The sequence below is a fragment of the Adiantum capillus-veneris genome, unplaced genomic scaffold (genome assembly GCF_014529385.1).
Source record: "Adiantum capillus-veneris isolate H3 unplaced genomic scaffold, ASM1452938v2 Hic_scaffold_540, whole genome shotgun sequence".
Taxonomy (NCBI): Eukaryota; Viridiplantae; Streptophyta; class Polypodiopsida; order Polypodiales; family Pteridaceae; genus Adiantum; species Adiantum capillus-veneris.
Window position 1 is genome coordinate 37,331 of NW_028221601.1, and position 21,609 is coordinate 58,939.

The following is a 21,609-nucleotide window of genomic DNA, read 5'->3' on the forward strand; positions in this document are numbered from 1 at the left end:
GAGGGACGCAGGCAAGAGCATGCAAGTAAGAAGGTAGGAGGTGAGATGGGGAATTGGGATAGTGGTCGCCTCCCTCACTATCAGAACTCTACGAATTGTGGGAGAGGATGATTGGAATCCACCTCGAAGCTCACTTGGATTGGCATTATTACACTAGTGTGATACTATACAAGAGTCTGTTAAATGCTAGCATATAAGATGCCAAGTGTTGTACACCTTTGAAAATTTAGCAAACCATTGACCAGTTTTTTGTCAAGGATTTCACTCTTTGCTGTTGCACTTATAAACCTTGCCAAAATAAAAAGCTTTCAGTCGTTGTCCACTCTACAAATGTCATCACGTATGCTTCAATCTTGAAGGCATGCAATGTTATGCAAGACGTAGTGTACCATCTTGAATTCTCAATTGAGGAAGACATTGGTTAGTATATATTCCAAATACGGTGCACCGTTTTATAGCTCAGACATTGTTTAGTATATATTTCAAATTTGGTGAACCTGTTCATAGCACAAGAAGTTAATGTTGACTTGCTATCATCTTGCTTGGATGGGATGTTTTGTTGAATGGGAGCTAGACTCATGGACAGTCGATAGGCTGGTACGCCGATCTGGACCACTAATTTGTTTTACAAGCAAGGAAAGGCAAACAATACATGGACCAATGGATCGGGGCCGCATGCACAAGCAAGTTTTTCTGTTCGAGTATAATGTAGTGTATGAAAATTATACGAGAGGCTTGGAATGCACCCTGGAAGCAAGCCTTTCAAGATTGATATGGCTAGAGAGAGAAACTTGGGGATCGTTAACATCAAATGGTATTAGAATTGCAACAATTTGGTCTTTGATCAATTGAGGGCACAATTGCATGACAAATTAAAAGAGGACTTGGGAGGGACAGCAATGAAAGACGGTTATGAGTCGTAGCAATTAAATGGCACCATCTCTACTACGAAAGCAAGGAAAGGGTGACATTTGCACACCAGTGACCACTACCAGTTAAGCATTATTCACTACTCAACGCGAGAATAACCATGGCGTTTTCCTACGTACTCAGTGCACATATGCAATTGGAAAACATTAAAAATGTGGTGTGCTGTATTCCAGTTACATGATTACTATCAATAAACAGCTCCCAAATCTTTCAGCGGTCCGTGATTAGTCCATAGCCTTGAGAGCCCTTGCACTTTTCAAATCGTCTTCAGTTTCAACCTTTAGTCACTCATCTCCAATGTTTCAACTTTCAGTCACGAGTCTTACCAATTGAGAAAATGTTTTCGATTTTTACAAAGTTATGCATCTTCAGTAAGGCCATGCAAATCATTGCATCTTCAGGAAAATGTTTTCGATTTTTACAAAGTTATGCATCTTCAGGAAGGCCATGCAAATCATTGCATCTTTCATTTCTGAGCATGAATAGGAAGTTCCAAACGTTGTCAACCGTTTCATTTTGTCCTTCGCCATCCTAAATGATGAAAGAAACCATAGAACAAATACAACATCACTACTAAAATGATAAAAAGCTTTTATCTTGTTCCAACCTTTCCATGACAGGTTTTGGAAGAGCCAAAGAAAAATCTATGCTCCCATCTCCATCTCGACCAGGAAACCAAACCATCTCACCATTACCACGAATATGTGGGCACCGTACACACGAAGGGGGGCCCATTCCAAAGTCCACCTCATACACAGGGAAACGAGGGGAACTAGACACGTGAAGCCTTACCATATTGAAATCCTTTCGAAACTCCTCCAAAAGCTTGCTAAAAGGTAGAACCTCGACCTTGCCATACGATTCTCTCATAAAGGTTTCATCCAATGTGCTGATAAGCTTTTGTAGGCGCAAAGCTGTTGTGCCCAAATTCTCTTGTTGAAGCTCCTCTGTTAATGCTTTAGTCCCATTCCCACTGATTGCATTGCCAAAATAACCTACTGGCAAAGGGGGATCCATGCGGGATCTCATGTCCGCAAGCAAATAGAAAATAGTTTCTTTACTCTTATCGACGTTTGTTGCAGCTATCACATGCTTCCATATATGCGCACTAAGAGCTTGTAGAGATGAAAAGGGTGCATGGTCTGTTGGGGAATAGGTAGATGTTGCAATGTACTTTAGCTTCTTCAACATTTCCGATGTGAATTCAAAATCGTGTTGTACCAATTCAATGTTGCTGTTGCTCTCCCCTTCCGGAAAAGGAGAGGATGATTTGTCACTTTCATCTTCTGTGGAAGGCGGTGGTAATAGGAGCCTTTGTGGGCTAAATACTTCTCTCATATGTACTGGGTATATTGAGAGAGGAACCCCTCTTGCATACTCACCCCAAGACTTCATGAAGTGCCATACAGAGCTTCCATCCGCGACTATGTGACTATACCCAATGCCAAGAACAACACCTTCATCTCTAGGAAATCTTGTCACCTGCAAAATAAAAGTTTCAATCAAGTTTCATATCTCCATGATGAGAGCATTGAAAGACTGAGATAGAAGCAAGTGTAGAAATGCATTATTTGCACTTGATGATGACCGGGCAGGATGAGGGTCGAGGTAAAGTATGTACTTCAAGAACAAGGGTAACTCCAGACCGGAGCCACTCGTGTTCATTACCCAACAAAATAGCTTTTTGTCAGTATTTTTGGTGCTTTCAATGAGGAAATCAATATGTTTTTCATGTCCATGTGACACAAGCTCTCTCTCTCTCTCTCTCTCTCTCTCTCTCTCTCTCTCTCACACACACATTTCTATCACCCAAGTGGTAGATTGGTTATGCCATTTCCCTCTTGAATAACAGGTCTTGAGTTAGATCTTTAAGGTCTCTCGGGATAGTTTCCTACGACGTTAAAACTCTCTTCTTCTTCTTCTTCTTCTTTTCTAGCAACACAAATTTCAACACAGAACCACATCGAGGAGTACCTGCACAGAGAGAAGAGGGAGATCAGGACCGGTCCATCTGATGGCATCTCCATGGGGAGCAAAATTCTTGAAGAAGGGCTGGTGCTTGAAACCTTCATCTTCCAAGCTGGAGAAGGGCAGATCAATGTAAGCTTCGATGAACGGCACACCTGCATCATTGCAATCGAGAGCAAGACGGCCATTTTCCTGTTCGAAGACACGACCAGCCCATGGAAAGAAATCGACGAGGGCCAAGGCCAGACTGCTCTTGAGATGTGCAACGAGGGAATTATAGTGATTGGGAAGCTTGAAGAAGAGGATGCGCTGATTGTAATGAAACCATCGCCAAAATGAGTCTGTTGAAGGGAGGAACATGTGTTGTGGAGGCGTTGGGCTGCTGGGCCTAATGATGCATGTCGACAGCGTAGTAGGAGTTTCCGCCATGCGTGCAGAGCGCTCTCTCTCTCTCTCTCTCTCTCTCTCTCTCTCTCTCTCTCTCTCTCACACACACACACACACACAGTACCGGCAGTCAGCGCCCGTAACAAGAGTTCATGGAAACTCAAAATGCAATGCCGACTGCAAACCCTACTCTCTCTCGCTCTCTCTCTCTCTCTCTCTGTGTGTGTCTTATCGACTCGTATGTCGTTCTCTTGCGCGTGAAGCTCGAAGTATAGTTTGTCTCGTGGAGACAGTTGCAGACAAAAAAATGAGAGTGAGCTTGCTTTACAACAGTGCTCACCAGAAACATTTAAAACAACAAGGCCGTCACTAACTTACTGCCTGACACACACTCAAGTCTGTGAGAGAGAGAGAGAGAGAGAGAGAGAGAGAGTTTTTTTTTTTTTTGAGAGAAGTTGAATTTGATTATAAATGAACAGAAAGGAAAGTTACACTGAACCCACACGAAGGGGGAGGGGTTCACCCCTTGAGATAGCTCAGGGATTTATAGCATCTCTCATGAGATACCTTGAAGCATGATAGAACCTTGGGATAAGTGCCCTCCATTTATGCCATCTTATACTCTTCTGAAGGGAGGTGACAGGAACACATTCATACATAGCATCAGTGGCCTTGTTACAGAGATTATTAGCTGAATTCAGAAGGTCTCTTCTGAGAAGGGAAACAGGATGGGAAGAAGGATGATGAAAAACCACCACATTTCTTTGTATCCATATATACCAAAGTATAATTCCTCTCCATATATTCCATAGTGGGACGTCCATAGACTTACAATTACCAAGCAGAAGATCCTTAAGGTCAAGCTCCGAAAGTGAGAAGTAGGAGAGGATTGCCTGCAGAAGCTGAATGATATCCTTATTGCACTTGCAATGGACCCACAGGTGAGCACAATCTTCTATGGCTACTTTACATCGACTGCATCTCCCATTGCCTAGGCCAGCTTTGAGAGCTCTGGCAGCTGTCCAAACTCCTTGGTGCATAATCAACCACATCAAAGTGCTTTGCTTATTGCAAGTTGGATAAGCCCAGAGACATTTGAAACGATACGTCCACTGTTTGCAACTCCACCCAATCTTCCAAAGCATGTTAAGCTTTTGCTTGAGAGCATCCTCCACAGTTCTCTTGGGTTTGAACTGCTTAAACATCAGGAAAGAAAGATGAGAAGCCTGACTGCCTAAGAAGGAAGCTTTGACAGGCACTCCAATCTTGCTCATGCACGACTCAGCTCTTTGTAGACACCAGACAGCATCAGCCTGCTGACTCATTAAACTCCATCTGCAGGATATTTTGAGTCTTCAACTTGCCCATCACCAAGATGTCGCCCCAGCACCTGATCCCAGCTTTGAAGACTTTGTGCCCTCTTCTACCAAAACCTGCATCAGAAGTGTCTGCAAAGAAGCCAAACCAAAAGGAATCTAGCAAGAAAGAACAATAATTAGAAAGGATTTCCTTTTTGGGAGTCCAGTTCTCTTTGATGGCATTCCAAGCTTTCCAAAATCTGCAAACAAGTTTAGAACCATAAGGCACACATTCAACAGGGGCAAGAAGGACATCTCTAAGCTACAGGTTACTCCAGGCTTTGTAGGATTTCAATTTGAATTTGTGGATGTCTCTTCTCAGAAGCAAAGCCCAGTAATCTTCAGAGTCAAATGCTCTCCATATCCACTTAGCTGCCAGTTTGACAGCCATCTGATCCAGATTGAGGAGACCAAGACCTCCTTGCTCTTTTGGTAAACAACACGTGGCCCAAGAAACTTTACCCATCTTCGGCTGGTCCAGACTCCCTCCCCACAAGAAGTTCCTAGCAAGGCTGGTGGCTTGTTTCAGTTGATATTTGGCAAGGTGCCAGGACAAGAAGAAAATGAGAGAAGGAAGCAGGTAGTGGTTGAGCACAAAAGCCCTAGATGAGATAGAGGACTGATGAAATTGCCAGTACATGATCTTCTGTTTGAATTTGTTTACGACCCAATCCCATCTTTGAGCATAAGACACTTTAAAACCCATCGGTATACCAAGCAATCTGAATACTTGGCCATCATTGATCTGCATACAACCTGCATCAGTTATTATCTGAGGGACCTGATCATTAGAGCATTTAAAACCAGTTTTTGAGTGGTTAATTTGAGAACCACTGGCTAAGCAAAAAGTATCTAAGCATTTCCAGAATTTCTCAATTGAATCCTGTCATTAGCCATAAGAGAGTTAGCATCATCTACAAACTGCTGAAGAACCAGATCTTTACTATCACCAGGTATTTGTATTCCCTTTATGTGCCCTTTTTCAAGTGCATCCTGAACCAACCAGCCCAGAGAGTCAGAGCATATTGCATACAGCATGGGGTCTATGGGACAGCCCTGTCTAATGCTCCTCATAAGAGGGAAAGAATCAGAAAGTTCCCCATTGAGAGAAACTCTGGCAAAAGCATTACCAAACAGAATTTGAATAAACTTGATGAATTTCTTGCCAAATCCTATATCATGCAAAGACTGAAAAATGAAATCCCATTCCATTCTATCATAAGCCTTGTCAAAATCAATTTTAAAGAAAATAAAATCAGTCTCACTCTCCTGACGATAGTCAATAGCCTCCCACAAGGTGATTAAAGCATCAAGGATAAACCTACCTTTAATAAATCCTTTTTGCTCAGGTAAAATGATTTGATGCATGATGTTGCTAAGTCTTTTGGCTAGAGACAAAGAAAAGACTTTATAAACAGAAGTCAGACAGGAGATAGGCCTCCAATTCCCAAGGTCCTCCTTGGATCCCCTTTTGTGAATGAGCCTTATTATACCAGTGTTCATTTTGGTAGACAGAGCTCCAACTCTAGTAGCCTCACTCCAGATGGAAAAAAGATATGGGACCAGAAAATCCTTGTACTGCTTGAAAAATTCATTAGGTATTCCATCCGAGCCAGGAGATTTTCCATCTTTAAGAGAATCTATGGCATCTTTTATCTCCCCCTCTGAAAGGGGCTGGTCCATTTTTTTTGCTAGCTACAAAGGAACTTTCTTTTTCCTTTTGCTAGCTATTTCAGCCCTGGCATTAGTATGGACCACCCCTCTTTTGGGGGGAGAAGAAAAGATGTCAGCATAGAACTCCTCGACAACTTTCAAGTTCTGGGCATGAGAGTTCACCACATTCCCATCTTTATTTTTCAAAAAAGGAATAAAGTCTTTAGATTTCTTCTTTTTAAGCAAGTTGAACATATGAATGTCAGGTTTATCAATTCTTCCAGCCCAAAATTCCCTTGTCCACTGGAGTGAGGCTTTAGCAGCTAACAGCTCTTCTTCCTTAAGTTTTGCCTTAAGCTCATTCATTTGGGGACTAGGAGGAGACCCTGGGGGATGACCAAATTCAAGACTTTCAATTTGGCTCCTTATCATCACTCTTCTTTTGTTCCTACACTCTTTAGCTTTTTTTTTATACTCAGTTAAAAGCTTCTAAGTTTTCTTTACTGCTTGGTCCCAAGCTTTGAAGGCTGAGGAATTTTCAGCAAAAGAGTCAGCAAACAAGACTCTGACCTTATCTTTAATGACATCAATAGAAAACAGAGACTGATCCAAGTGAGGCCAACCACATTTATAAACACAAGCTTCCTTCTGAATTTCAACAGTAATGGGAGCATGATCAGACATCAAAATGGAGTTTTCTTTAGTGCTACTTACCTGCCAAATGTTATCCAAGAGCCCAGAACTCATATAGAATCTGTCTAACCTGGCAGCTCTGTAACAGTTTCCATTTTGCTTGTTGGACCAGGTCATACCAGTATCATCAGAGATATCCACAAGCTGAAGCTTGGAGACAATATTGTCCCACTGAATCTTTTCTCTACCATTCAGGGCTTGACCCTTTTGTTGCCACCTATCATTAACAGTTTCAACCATATTAAAATCACCAGCAAGAATACAATGACCTGACAGTTTGGATATTCCCTCCCAGACAGAGGCTCTTTCACCTGCAGAGTTAGAAGCATAGATGGACACAACAGAATAATCAAAGGGTTTGTCTAAGGTGACAGCAACCCAATTACCTTTAGTATCATTTTGCACATTCAAAACCAAATTGGCATACTTCCCAGAAACACCAAGAGCTGCTCCTCCCTTACCATGAGAGTGAGAGGTAGTGAACCATTTAAAACCAGCACCCAGTCTCTGAAGATTAGAGATCAGATCTTGCCCAAAGACTTTGATTTCCTGTAAGCATACAATATCTGGTTTAAGGTTAGTATCAGTAAACCAGCATTTAATGGCTTGAGCTCGGATAGGGTCAAACAACCCTTTACATTTGTAAGACACAATTTTGATATCAAGACACTTCATTTTTTGCTGTTTTTGGTTGGTTTAGCCAGGGTCATTGAAGCTCTTGTAGGGTCATTAGAAACCTCTTTTTTCCTCTTTAAAGAGAAGTTGGGAGGTAGGGGCAACATTTCTTCATCAGCTTGGTTCATTGGAGTATCAAGTGTTTTGTCACACTCCCCTGCAAACTGAGCCTGAAATTTATTGTCTTGTTCCTGAAGCTGAGCTTCAAAAAGGATATCATCTTCATCCTGTTTATTTCTGATCTGAGTATTAGGGATGTCCTCTGAATCCGATGAGGAAGAGGAGGGAATGACTCCTGATTCTCTCATAGGGCTATCAGGAGGGGATGTGGTAATCGGTCCTGTTTTGACTTTAGACCCTTGAAACACTTCATCATTCTGCTGAACATTGGATTTCCCTGCAGCTTCTGACCTTTTCTGATTATTTAAGACATCATCAATAACATTTAAATCATAACTGAAAGGATCAAACACTTCATCTAAGAGAGGAATAAAGCTATTCTTGGATCTAGAAGAGGAAGGCTTTTGATATTTCAAGGTTCTCACACTATTTTTTTTTACCACAGGTTGAAAGTCTTTCTTATCTGAAGGTGGGTGAACCTCTTGGGTAGCCTGAGGTTTAAGGTCAGGGCAACCTTTAATGAAATGGCCTTGCTTAAGACACTGGAAGCAAGCATTAGGCAGGTTCTTGTACGCCACAGGTTGAAGGTGATTTCCATCAGAATCTTTAATGGGGATAAAGCTTTTCAGCTCAACCTTCAAGTCTAATTCTATAAGCAAATGGGGATCCCACTTGGGATTAATCCCTCCCCTTGATCTTTGCCCTAATACCCGACCAATGCAGGCACCAATATTCTTAAGCCAAGGGTAAAACTCAACATGCAAATCAGGAAAGTCAATCCAAATCGGAGCTTTCGTGAGTTTAGGCCCTTTAGGGTTAAAGCCAAGAAACCAATTAAACACCGACAACGGTGAGTTCCTAATCAACCAATGTCCTTCGCTAACTATTTGAAACGCATCATTCTCATCATCACAGAAAAATAAGTAATAGTTATTAGGGAGGTATTGCACATGATTTACCTTGATGTTCTTATTTTCCCATTTGAAGTTCATCCAGGCTTTGAGCGCTTCTACTGAAGGTCTGGCCCCATGAAGCAGCCATATGATAACCCTTCCTTGAAGTTGATTATGCCATTGCTCCAAATCTTTGATGGGGATGATGACTCCCCCTTCTTCTCCACAGAGATTCTCTTGATTGACCTTAGCAGCTGGTTGATTAGGCTCATCACCCAATGCTTGATCATCTTGATGACACGGAACAGAACTGTGGGGATTGTTGACACAGGTAGTTTTGGAGGCTTCAATAGGTTTCTTCCCATTATCTGTGCCCAGATACAACAGGAAATCGCTAGCTGCATCTTTAGTGATAGTCTTGATTTGGGTTCTTCCTCCTTGATCTAGGAGCAGTGAGGTTGTCACTATAGGCATATGCTGATCTTGCATAGGGAATACACCCTTGGTTGGGATTCTAGGAGGCATACCCGCCATGGCTGCATATGAAGGAGGATGGCCCGTTAGCAGATTTCCCTTCAAAGTTTGCATTTCCTGTCTCAGAGGGTAATAGGAGGGAACAGAGTTATGAAAGGCATGACCAGCTGTCGGGGCTGCTTGAAAAAGGGGGTTGATAGAGCTGCCTGAGGCATTAGCTCTGCTACTCGAAGCTGCATTCACCAGTCCATTGCGCAATGCTTCGTGGAGCTCCATTGAGGCAGTCTCCCTTCCCCCAAAGGGGAGGGGAGATTCTCAGAGTCGGCGAGGTGATAGAGCGTGAAGGTACCAAAGGGGAAAGAGAAACGCTATCGGGGGGAGAGACATGCAAAGCCGTACCCGCCACGTCAAAATCACTCAAGAACCATCGCTAAGCACAGGTTCGGCTGAGACCCCATCTGAGAGAGAGAGAGTTGCTTACACACTCTGAGAAAGATCTCTCTGAGAGAGTCACTTTTACTTGCTTACACACACTCAGAGAGAGAGAGAGAGAGAGTGTGTGTGTGTGTGTGTTGCTTAGGCCCCTGTCACACTGGGCTGCCTGCCCAACAATTTTTTTTTGGGTGGGCACCCATTTCGTGTCACACTGGGACATTAATCTGCAGGTAGGCTTCCATTTCAACCAACATGCGTAGGCCAGGTGGTAGACTCTCCGCTGCTCGCGCTGATGGTCAGAGTTCAAAGCCTGTGACGTGCGCTCGCGGGTTACTTTTTGAGAGATGGCCACCACTTTGGAAAGTTGGCCGGGCTGGTGAGGCCGGCCATCTGACAAAGCTTCTAGTCCCGAAATCACTTTTCGGCGGACGAATAGGAGGGCGCCATCTCCGCTTGGCCATGTTTTGGGTGCCCCAGTGTGACAGGGGCCTTACACACTCTGAGAAAGAGCTCTCTGAGAGAGTCACTTACACACACTCAGAGAGAGAGAGAGAGAGAGAGAGAGAGAGAGAGAGAGAGAGAGAGAGAGAGAGAGAGAGAGAGAGAGAGAGTCACTTACTTGAGCCTATGATCTTAGGCCCCTGGCACACATGACTGTCGGTCATGTCTGGTGCGGCACATGCTGTCCACAACACCCAGGAGACCTGCAGAATGCATGCCCGTTGAAGCTGTCACATGAGGCGGTACAGAAGCAAGACTGCGCTCCAATCCTCGTCACTATATGGCACGGCTCTGGCTCAGAGGAGATCTAGGGCCCAAATTTGGGAGGGCGAGGCGTCTTTGATCTCGACCATCTGATCATGCAGTGAACTAGGGGTGGGTGAACGGGGGGTGAATTAAGGGTGAACTACGGATGGGTAAAGTGAACTGGGGGTGAACTAAGGGTGAACTAGGGGCGGGTAAACTAGGGTGTGATCATGTGCCATGCCAACATGGGCAACGACGCGCACTAGCATGGTGGTAGGGCATTTGTGTGGCAACCGAGACATCCCGGGTTCGACCCACACCCCGTGAGGCGGGTGAACTAGGGGGTGAACTAGGAGTGAACTCGGGGTGCCATTTTTGCCCCGAGTTCACCCCTAGTTCACCGAGTCAACAGAAGGTTGAGATTGCATTGCGATTGCCGCTTCTCTTTCCCACCATAGATCCCCCTGGCTAGAGCCGTGCCATATAGTGACGAGGGAGCACCATGAGGTTTTTTCTCCCAACGATGTTGCCCCGATCGCTAGCTATTGTACAGATCTTTGAAGCGTTTCTTTTTGGGATTCACAAGAGGAACGCCCAAAATAACAGCGGTAGCCCATGGCCGGCAACTTGGCAAGCATCGGCAAGTGTTAGACAAGTGTTGCATGATTCAGCAAGGGACGATACCACGGCTAGGCTCTCAGAATTTAGACATACATCAGATTTCTGAGTCCTGCGAGAGAGCTCATTGTTAGCACATTCAACCTCCAAGGATTCGAATTTCATGTATCCATGGGTCTGCTGTGGCGCTCAATATCTTTCTCTTTAGCTGGCTGGGAGGTGCTCTTGTGACCCAGGGCTAGAAAAATACATTTTTCCTAACTGATCAAAATAAGGGGAAACTTGAAATTCTCCCAATTTTTAGGTCAAAATTTGAAACTTTTGCCGGTAATTACACTAAAACTTGTGTAAATTTGCCGGTTTTCTTAAAGGCAAGTTTCAGCCGGTAAAATTACAGTAGACCCCGGTTTTATTTATTTATTTATTTTACCAAATAAGCATTTGCATTAATTAGAGAGACAAAATGTTACATCTGGTCACCCAAGGAATGGGTAAAAAGGGAGTATACAGCGGGGTAGTACCCTTGATAAACAGGGAAGGGGTAACTGCCGATTCTTTTGTCGATTGATACCAAAAATTACAAAAAGGGTTGCAAGACGAGATCGACTGGCTATAAACCCCGGTTTTTTTCTAACACTGCGAGTCTTGTCAGTGCTTTATTGATCCCGCTGCCATCTTTGGCACTTTGTGAAATTATAAAGTTCTTCACGTTTTAAAATTGTTTTGGATGGCTTAACACAAATGTTTGTTTAGCTTTAACAACTTTGAGGACTCTTTCATTGCTTCAGTAAATTAAATGAATCGTCAATTTTGTGTAGCCGATTCACTTTGCATGGTGTGGCACTTTAATAATGTTTTGGTATAGAACAAATAGGAGCACGACCCTTGCATGCAACCAGCCAAGGCCATTGGCACTGATGATAAGAGGTGGAGAGAGGGGACATTGTGATGCATTTGTTGCGCAATTGCGCCAAATTTGTGCTCTTTTTTTGGATGCCGTGATGTGAGGTGCCATGGTCACCCCATGCAATCCATTTTATAACAAGGGGGAGATAGAGAAGCAAGCAATCGGCTCGGGACCGAAGCTAATCGTAACACAAATGGCTTGCATAGAGAAGCTAGCCCGCATTGTGGGTAATTGACTGCATCTCAAAGTGATGGTGATCAAGTGGGCCCTTGATCACAAAACAAAGTTTTTTTTTTTGTGATCGAGGGCCCACAACAAAAGGCAAAAGCACGACTGTGTCTCCTAGCTTCCATTCAGGGTGGCAAGGGGGGAATGTACAAGCTTGATGGCAAAAGAAGATGATTGCTACGCTTCCATCCAGGTGGCATTGGAGACAGATCAGTTGGAAGCTTTATCGGCAAACCATGAAGCCATCCGGGACATGATACATGTAATGGCTGAATGCAGCTTGAGAGATTGATGACTTTCCTCCCATTTCACCTTGGCCACATCTAATGGCATGGTTTGAAGACTTTTGTCATTTGAAAGACCACCGTGATAAAAACAAAGCCAGACTTGACATGATAAAAACAAAGCTAGAACCCCTTGCTCTACAACTAGACGGTAAACAATTTATTCAGGACATCAGCCTGAGCCTAGAACTCCATAACCGAAGGTTAAGTTAGACGTGATCGACATGACAAAAGTATAAAAGACAAAGAAACCATGACTAAAAGGATGATATTTACTCGATTGGCTTTAGATAGTATTTTTCAATGAGCTGTGACGCTTCTCCATGTTGTCCACTTCTCCGATGTCAAATATTGAGTGTCATCGTTTCATATGTCATCTTTTGCTTCTGCCTCCTTAGATACCAATAGAACAATTTAAAAGACCGTCTTATGTCTGAATCACTATCATGTCCGGCTTAGTTTAATGGGTTTTAGCGGAATACAAAGTTAATATGCTTTAAATGGTTTGAGTTTTTGATTAAAACAATATAACGTAGATTTGAAACAACAAAATGAGGAGTCCCCCACCTCAGTATTTGCAGCTTGCTAATTGAGCAATTCTACAATAGTGATAGCATCAAAAGCTATGAATTGAGAACTCTCCAATACAATAAACCCTACACTCTCTATGAAGTACAATATAAAGTTGTCTCTGCTTCTCTTTAAGTTTAATCCATATCTTGCATATTTTGTGTTCGTGTTAACTCCTATTTTGTGTATGACAGAAAAGACATATATATCACAACAGTGGATGTTTCGACTACACAACCATGATTCCAACTCGACAACATTGCAAGTTTCGTTATCTGTATCCAATTCTCCATGCTTATGTGTTTACTTGGCCCAACACATAAATGCTACGAGGAAGGGTACGACTTCCGTTTCTTAACATTTATAGAGAGACCATAGTGCCAACTCTCCACCATACTTTTGTATGGCACTTCTACATGACGTGCAATGTATATTTAGTATTTAGTGCATTGTATGGCACTTTTGCATGACATGCACTGTATATTTAGTATTTAGTGCACTGTATGACACTTCTGCATGACGTGCATCGTATATTTAGTATTTTCACTTTGTGCCTAACTGCAAGACGAAATGTTTAACTATTCACATTGCTTTGATCAAACATTGTCCTCCGGCTTGCACAATTGGAAAACACTCGTACATGATTATCATGTCGGTAGTGCAGTTCAATTTTTAGTATGTTGATGTTTCTATATTCTTTGAGTTTGTCAATGCTTCCTTAAGTTTAGTTTAGCCACATATTTTTCTCACTAGTCCTTGCTCAATTTCAATCATTGAATCTATATACCAAATAGACATGTAGTTCTTTTCTCACAGTTCGGCAATTCAAGTTATGTATTACAATACTTAATGTACTCTGTACATGTTTACTTTATTCCTAGGTGGTTGATGTGAATCTACATAGGTCCTTGTTTGGCTGTGCATCTTATATATTGCAACCCAACGTTCTCCTTTGCATAACCATTCTGTAGTATGAGGACAACCCTTTATCTCATAGTTTTGCTCCTCAAATATGTTTTGCACTAGGTTCTATGATCAACCGCCAATACTACTTTCTCCTTCCGATTGTGACAACACGTAGTACTCTCTCTCTCTCTCTCTCTCATTTAATGAGCAATAAGAGAAAATTGACTACAACTGAATTAGAGTAATAAATACACATGTAATTCTTTTTTAAAAGATCGTGAATGCTGTAAAATTGGACCATTTTACAGACAACTATAGAGGTAATCAATCATCATACACACAATTCTTTTTAAGAAATTCGTCAATGTGCTTTGTACTTTGTTTACTTCAGTGCTAGATGCTTGATGTCAATCTGTGTTTGTCATACTAGGTTCTATAGCAACACCCACTAAGCATGACTAGTTTTGACGGAGAGAGAGAGAGAGAGAGAGAGAGAGAGAGAGAGATTTTTAATAGCATACCTTGCAGTACTCCTTGCTCGAGTCTCTTTGTGCTGCTATTGTCATCAAATTAGCTTTTTTTAACTCAAGCGCTATTTTTATTACAAGCATGGCTCCAAAGGAATGCTAAAAAGCAGCATCATAAAATAGCTTTAAAAAGCCTAACAATTGTGTATAGCATTTCATATGCACCATGTCTATATCAATCCCTACAAGCAGGTAGTGCCAACAAAGGACTCGTATGATTCGCTCTAATATTAGGATCCAAATTTTTCCAAAGCTGGTTCCTTCAAATCATTTTCTTGAGCCCCTTTCCCATAGGCCTTTTTGAAATTACTAAAAATGTTGAAATTTGAACCGGCCTCAAATCCTCCTTGAGAATATTTGAGGCGGCCATATTTTGATTTTGAGCTAGTTTTGGATAAAGCAAATCGAGTCCTATAAACTCAAACAAAAGCTCAAAGGAACCATAGTAGGTGATCCCCCATTTTGAGAATCGAGGGAAATGCCAATGTTGAACCGTGAAAATCTAGCGACCATTGATTTTGATGGCTATGTTTAGGGAGATAAATTCATGGGGGAGTTGACGGCTAAACTCAAAGTGCGGCGCCGGGAGGGGGGGGGGACTCTGTGTTGTTTTCACCATATGGGAAGGGAAGATGGAAGGATGGGGAAAGTTGTGCATTATTTTCACGAGATAGGAAGGGAAGAGAGAAGGAGCCAGTCGCACAAAGGCTGGAAGAGTTGGGGACATGGATCGATAGAATAAAGTGAGGTAGAGGTAGTGCAAAGGTTGGAAAAGATTCCAAGGAATCTTTTCTACTAATGAATACATGTTTTTAAACAAAGATAAAGTAGATGACCCTTGATTTGACAACTAAAACATTAAAGATAATCAAAGAAGATGCTCTTGACAATCTATGCAACTTCAGGTCTCTTTAAGGATGTCCCTTACATGCAACGGTCTCATAGCTGGAGTTGGAATAGTTCTGTCATGCCAAGGGTAGGACTAGGCAGGGTCAAGGGCCAAGGGCCAGGACGAACATGCAAGACATGTGACGGTCATGCAGTCAAGGGGTCCTCTATGTTTAGTAGGCCAAGGGCCTATATAGAGCAAGGCTGGGTGGATATTAGCATGTTCCAGTCCCCTCTGCCTTTCACTGGTATCAGAGCTCAGGGAAGGAGGATCCATGGAGGAAGGGAAGGGCGTCTCTTCTTCTTTCCTCCAAGAGGCATGGCCTCAAAAGGTGGGTTTTTTCTCTTTCTGTCGCTCGTTGAGGTCCAACGGCAGCAAGATGTGCATGATCTCTCTCTCTCTCTCTCTCTCTCTCTCTCTCTCTCTCTCTCTCTCTTCAAGTCGTTCATGGCAAGCTTGAAGTTGTGAGCAGAATTCCTAAGGAGGTGCAGCGTGGGCATGGCCATTGGACACAAGGAAGCCGGAGGAAGAAGGCAATGTAGGAGACGGGCGGGAACCACCGCTTGGTAGGCAAGGAGGCTGCAATCGAATACCACCAAATCACGTGCAGGGGAGGTCTACGGGTTCGCCCTGCCATGCTAAGCCTTTTTCGGCACTATGTCAGTCCCTAGTTCGGGTCTTGCAACAAGTTCACGACCTTGTTCTTTTCTACGCAGTGGCTGCCGACATTGCCTTGTTCAGGTGTTTATTTTTTGGGGTGGTGGGTGTCCTAAGGCCACCCTAGGGACCCTTACCCACGACATGCAAGGGCGAAAAGAGGGCATGCAAGGCATGTCGTTGACACCATAGCCAGAATAGGCCGAGCATCATACTCAGCAAGGGCAAGCACTGGGCATGATGCAAAACTCTCATAATTTCATGGCTTCGACACTCCTAGTTTCGATATGCCTCATTTTTGACACTTCAAAGATTTAAGGTCATGCAAGATTCATACACGAAACGTTCATCATCAAGGCGGGGACAAAAAAATAATCCATGCATGTGTTGAGAAGTAAGGTCGGTAAAGGGAAATAAGAGGCAAAGATTTATTAACAAGGGCCCATTGAATTTAAAAGTTGTTGGTACAACTCTCATGGCGGACGGAGCCTGCAGCAAAGTTGGATATAAGTTCAAATTTGGATTTTCTTATTCAAGTTGGGATGCCAACATTGCCATCAAAGCAATTGGATTGGCAAACAGGTTTCGGCAAAACTACATAAACTGGCATGCAAGGCATGCCAACAACACGGAGAATTTGATTGGTTTTTCAAAGTAAGTCGGAGAGGTCGATTACGGAACAAGGGTTCATAATCTCTCACGTGATGTCAATCAACTCCTTGTTTCCTTTGGAGGACGCTCAAAGTGCACGGACATCATGTAGAGAGGCGCAAAGGTTCCAAGCCAATGCGGCGACAAATTGCTCGATACGAGGTTGGCACTTTTCACAAATCCAGGTATGCTTTGTTTATATGATTGCACTTATATGCGTTCAATATGGCATCCTAATCGACAAGGTGGTGGATCGACGCGGTCTAGTTTCTTTAAATTTTGTCTTGACCTTGAGCCTGATCACACGGTCGTATATGGGTATATTGGCAATGCATCAGTCATTAGATTGGAGCAAGCTCTGTATGCCCCAGCTACATTGGTTATGGAAACACAAGTCATGCATGGCCTGTGATTTGTGTGGTTAAGGTACTCGGCAAGGCCGATCACTCATTCTTATTTCACGATGTTGGCCAGTAATCCTAGGCACGTTGTCTGCCATCAATGCAGTCAACTTCGATTATGCTCCTCTAACAGTAGCGCACGGCTCCATACCTTTTGTGAAGCATGGCTTCCCTTTTGACATTTGGAATAGCGGTTTCCAAAGTTGGGAATATACTGATAGCATATGAGCTTAGAGAAACTTGCCAAGATGTCTGCAGGTTTTTAAATCACACAAGGCAATAATAACTACCTCACTCACGTAGCACATATGGTTATGAGCCATATTTAGGCGAGTTTTTATTTTGAAAACTTACGACAACTCGCCACAACAAGGCGACATGGTTAGTCAATTTCCAGTTATGTTTCTTTTTTTTCTATGTTTTCCTTTTCATTTTGGAAAAGATCTCTCTGCTGTGCAAAGCAACATGCTTGGGCAGATTCTATAAAAAGCCACTACACAAAGCAAAGTGCTTTGTCTGTCTTCACGTGACGTAAAACTTCTCTTATGTGCCAAGGTACTATCGATTGATTTGAGATCAATGATAATGGCATACATCTTTGGCACTCTGTGGATATAAGTTCATAGTACGTAACGACACACTATGATGTATCCATGCCAGTGTCAGCATGCACGACACGTATAGACACGGCTCACATGGTTGAGACTGTCATTCAAGCCATGGGATTATTATTCTATTTTTTGCTATGGATGCACCGTGCACTAGTCCGCAGGACGTATGCCACTTTATCATTGTGTACGCTTCTGCTATAAACACTAAATATTCTATCAAGGACAGGGTCAGTAACTGATATCTTAACATATCTTTTATGTTATTCATAGCCACAGTGCCATATTTAAAGTTACTTGATATAGTCACGATCACATACAAGGTAAGTCGGTCAAGATGTGATGTATGGCACCTCTCTCTATGAGGGCGTGGTACAAGTACATTGTTGTACGCTTATAGGATAACCTCAGAGACAGATATGGTCTGCATGGGATCATATGCAAGGGGCATACAACACATTTGAATAAGGAGTTTTCCTCAGTCCCCCAACATTCTCTCTCTCTCTCTCTCTCTCTCTCTCTCTCTCTCTCTTTCCAACTTCTCTCCGGGAAAAGTGAAACTAGGTATGATTTCTTGAAATCTTTCTATGTCAATACGATAATAGGCAGGGCTAAGAGCCATCTCTTGCCAACTATTTTGGAATGGCTAAAAAGCCATCTATTTGTAATCCATACGTGATCGAACAAATCTATTCAGTTGAGTCCCCATTGATTTTAATGGCCAAGCAAGCATCTTGCCATTACTAATTCTTTGGGTGTTATTTTAGCACTACACACTTTGAGTGTGAAGATCAAGATGAGTTTTTGAAAGTCTCAAACTCGAAAATGCGTCTCTCTACCAAGGTGTATAGATGAAGCAAGAAATTTAGACAGCACGGCTGTTCACAAAACTCCTTAATTGTGGATTTTTGGGTCCGGCAAAGATCTAGTGGTGAATACAATTCCAACTTTAGTGGAACTCCTATTTTATCTCTAGCACTACGAGTGTCTATATGAGTCCAGTTTTGGGGTACAATCCAACTTGTGATTACTAAATCACTTATTAAGTGTGATGGTCAATTCTTGGAATCTTCACACTTGCACTTTCAAGGAAAGAAGTCCATAAGCTGCCAAGGGCTCATGACAAAGCACATTGAGGAGAGATATCACTTCATACGCACTCTTTTGAAAGAGGGATAGCTAAAGCTAGGAAAGGTGCATATAAGTGAAAATCTTGCAGACATGTTTACAAAGGTGGTCAACAAGGAGAAGTTGAGCTTTTGCTCATCTTCAATTGGCATTCAAGGATAAGAAGCCAGGATGGAAAGCAGTCACAGGTTTTGTTGGGGTATAAAGCCCAATGTGGTCGCCCAGGTAAGTGGCGGGCTGCCAGGTATGTACACATATTCTTTTGTAAAAACCTAATAAGAACTCACTATGCTCTCTCTACACATTACAGTAGAGCGAGTTCACCATATCGTCGTGCTCTTCTTCTCGCACTCTCTCTCGCGCGTCACACTTCCGCTCGTACTCCTTCAACTGGTATCAGAGCTCAGATCGAGGCTCGGGGCAGCACTTGCAGGTAGCTAGAGTCACCTGCTCAGTTTGGAGTGAGATTCGACAGGCGAAGACACGGCCCCAAATCCTGAGGTCATCTCGGCCATCGTTCGGCTTCGACAAAGGTCTGCGCAGGCCATTTTCGACTACGTGGTCTCTACGGGTGCAGATCCGACTCTGCAAATTTGGGGTTTTCGGCCTACGACTGCAGGTGATGAGGATATCGACACTCCCAGAGTGTTGATTTGTGGCTGTCTACACATCGAAGGACGGCTCACAGTTCTTGGAGGCGTGTCACATACGACACGAGCGCATCTACACACAGACCGTAGGCGACATCCACTAGTTCATCAGGTAGCTTGTGTTTGCTGCTTGATATTCCAGATTTCATCCTGACATTGTAGGTACTTCCACATGGGATGTATTGTCAGAAATGACGTATGTCTGTTGAGGGTTTGCTGGCTGTGAGTCACGCAGCAAACAACCGCCGCAGCGGTTACAGCATACAATGGGAAATTTGTGGATGTATGACTTTGTGGGAAGTCTATGTACTGTCAGATTTATTGCAGCCTTTGTTGAGGGTCGAGTGAGGTTTTATTGAGCTGGGGGATTCTCGAATGTTGAGATCCTTTCGGTGATACAGGTCTTGGAGCGATCCCTCGAGCACCCTTAGATAGGCAGCTAGGATGTATTGACTGTGAGTTAGACAGTTGGGATTTCATCTTTTCTTTACTGCCGTTGAGGCATTGTCGCAGTCTATGCTTACAGGACAGTGACAGGACAGTCAGAGACAGTACAGGTGCAGGACAGGTTTACCCACAGTTTACAGTGTTAGAGAGACAATGGTTTTTTGAGCTGTTTTTTGGTCTATTTTTAGTACACCAGAGCCATTTTACAAAGGAGACTCTGCCGAAATTTATGCAGAATTTGAAGCTTTCTTGGTTCATTTGACAGGTTGATATTGGTTCAGAGGTCAGTTTACAGGGGAAACTCTGCCGAATTTTTCCCAGGAAAGTAAACCATTGTGAAGCGTAGCTATGGCTGGATCACAGGACACTGCTCTTTACAATATCAAGAAGCTGGATGGAACCAATTTCCCATTGTGGAAGAAGCAGATTTGGCACGTGTTGGTACAAAAGAAGTAGATAAAACCTATAAAGCTCAAGGGGATAAAACCAGAAGATATGGACGAAGATGAATGGAGCGAAATGGATGAATTGGCACTTTCTACCATTATGCTGACTTTGGCAGAAAGCGTTTACTTCAATGTAGCAGACGAGATTTCGGCTTATCAAGCATGGTTAAAGCTGAGTGATCTTTATGAGAAGCAGAGTGCAGCTTCACAGGTATACTGGCTTAAGAAGCTTGTTGACTTGAAGATGAAAGAAGGGACACCTATGTCCAATCATGTGAATGAATTCAACACAATCTACAGTCAGTTGTCAGCTCAAGGTGTCAAGTTTGATGAACCTATTAGAGCTATGTTCCTGTTGATCACATTGCCGGAAAGTTGGGACACTTTTCGCACAGCTTTGAGTAATTCTGCACCTCCAGATGGTTTGAACATAGCAGGTGTAGAAGGAAGTCTGCTTATTGAAGAAACCAATAGAAAGACAATGGACAAAGGCAAAGGAACAGCCTTAGTTGTCAGGGGAAGGACCAAAGAAAAGTACAAAGGTGGAAAGAGGAATCAGTCTCGTAGCAAGTCCCGCAGTGCTAAAGGCAAGAGTGACATAGAATGCTACCATTGTGGCAAGAAGGGTCACATGAAAAGAGACTGCAGAGAATGGAAAGCAGAAAAAGGCAAAGAGAAAGCTGAAGACCATGGTGAGAAGAACATGTCCTCAATGAAGATTCAAGAAATAAATGTGACAAACACTGTTGCAGAGGATGACAGTCTAGTGTCAGGAGACATCTACTTCTTGAAGAATACAATGGACTCAGCTCTTCTTACAGCATCTGATGGAAATGCACTGAGTGACTGGATTATAGACTCAGGAGCATCACTTCATGTGTCTCCAAACAAGGAGTGGTTTACCTCTTATGTGACCACTAAAGATCATGTTCGGCTAGGCAATGGGCAGACATGTGAGATCTTAGGTGTTGGAGATGTTCAATTGAAGTTTCAGAATGGCTCTTCTTTCACGCTGAAGAATGTGAGACATGTTCCCGCAATTACAAAGATCTTGATCAACACAAGTTTACTTGATGATGCTGGCTACGTCACCACTTTTGGACAGAACATGTGGAAGATATCCAAGGGTTCTATGACAGTAGCACATGGATTAAAGTCTGGAGGACTTTACATGATTTATGTATCAAATGTCTCTAAAAATGTAATCAATGTAACCGAGCAGCTAAACGTTTCTTTGTGGCATAGCCGGTTAGGACATATGTCCAAGAAGGGAATGGAAATCTTGTCTTGTTCTGGTTATTTGCCTGGCTTTTCATTTAATGATTTTGAATTCTGTGAACATTGTCTGTATGGTAAGAC

The 21,609-nt window shown here is 42.9% G+C and overlaps 2 protein-coding genes across 2 annotated transcripts; both read right to left on the bottom strand.

Moving 5' to 3' along the window:
• Positions 1-1,223: 1,223 nt before the first annotated feature.
• LOC147416738 (BAHD acyltransferase DCR-like) lies at positions 1,224-3,572 on the bottom strand. The gene is made up of 2 exons (XM_086508108.1): positions 2,905-3,572; positions 1,224-2,412 (listed from the first exon to the last, which is right to left on the bottom strand). The coding sequence occupies exons 1-2, from the start codon at positions 3,325-3,327 to the stop codon at positions 1,504-1,506; spliced, it is 1,332 nt and encodes a 443-aa protein (XP_086364234.1). The 5' UTR covers positions 3,328-3,572; the 3' UTR covers positions 1,224-1,503.
• A 249-nt stretch (positions 3,573-3,821) lies between these two features.
• LOC147416739 (uncharacterized) lies at positions 3,822-5,109 on the bottom strand. The gene is made up of 3 exons (XM_086508107.1): positions 4,910-5,109; positions 4,676-4,843; positions 3,822-4,620 (listed from the first exon to the last, which is right to left on the bottom strand). The coding sequence occupies exons 1-3, from the start codon at positions 5,107-5,109 to the stop codon at positions 3,822-3,824; spliced, it is 1,167 nt and encodes a 388-aa protein (XP_086364233.1).
• Between the last annotated feature and the right edge of the window lie 16,500 nt (positions 5,110-21,609).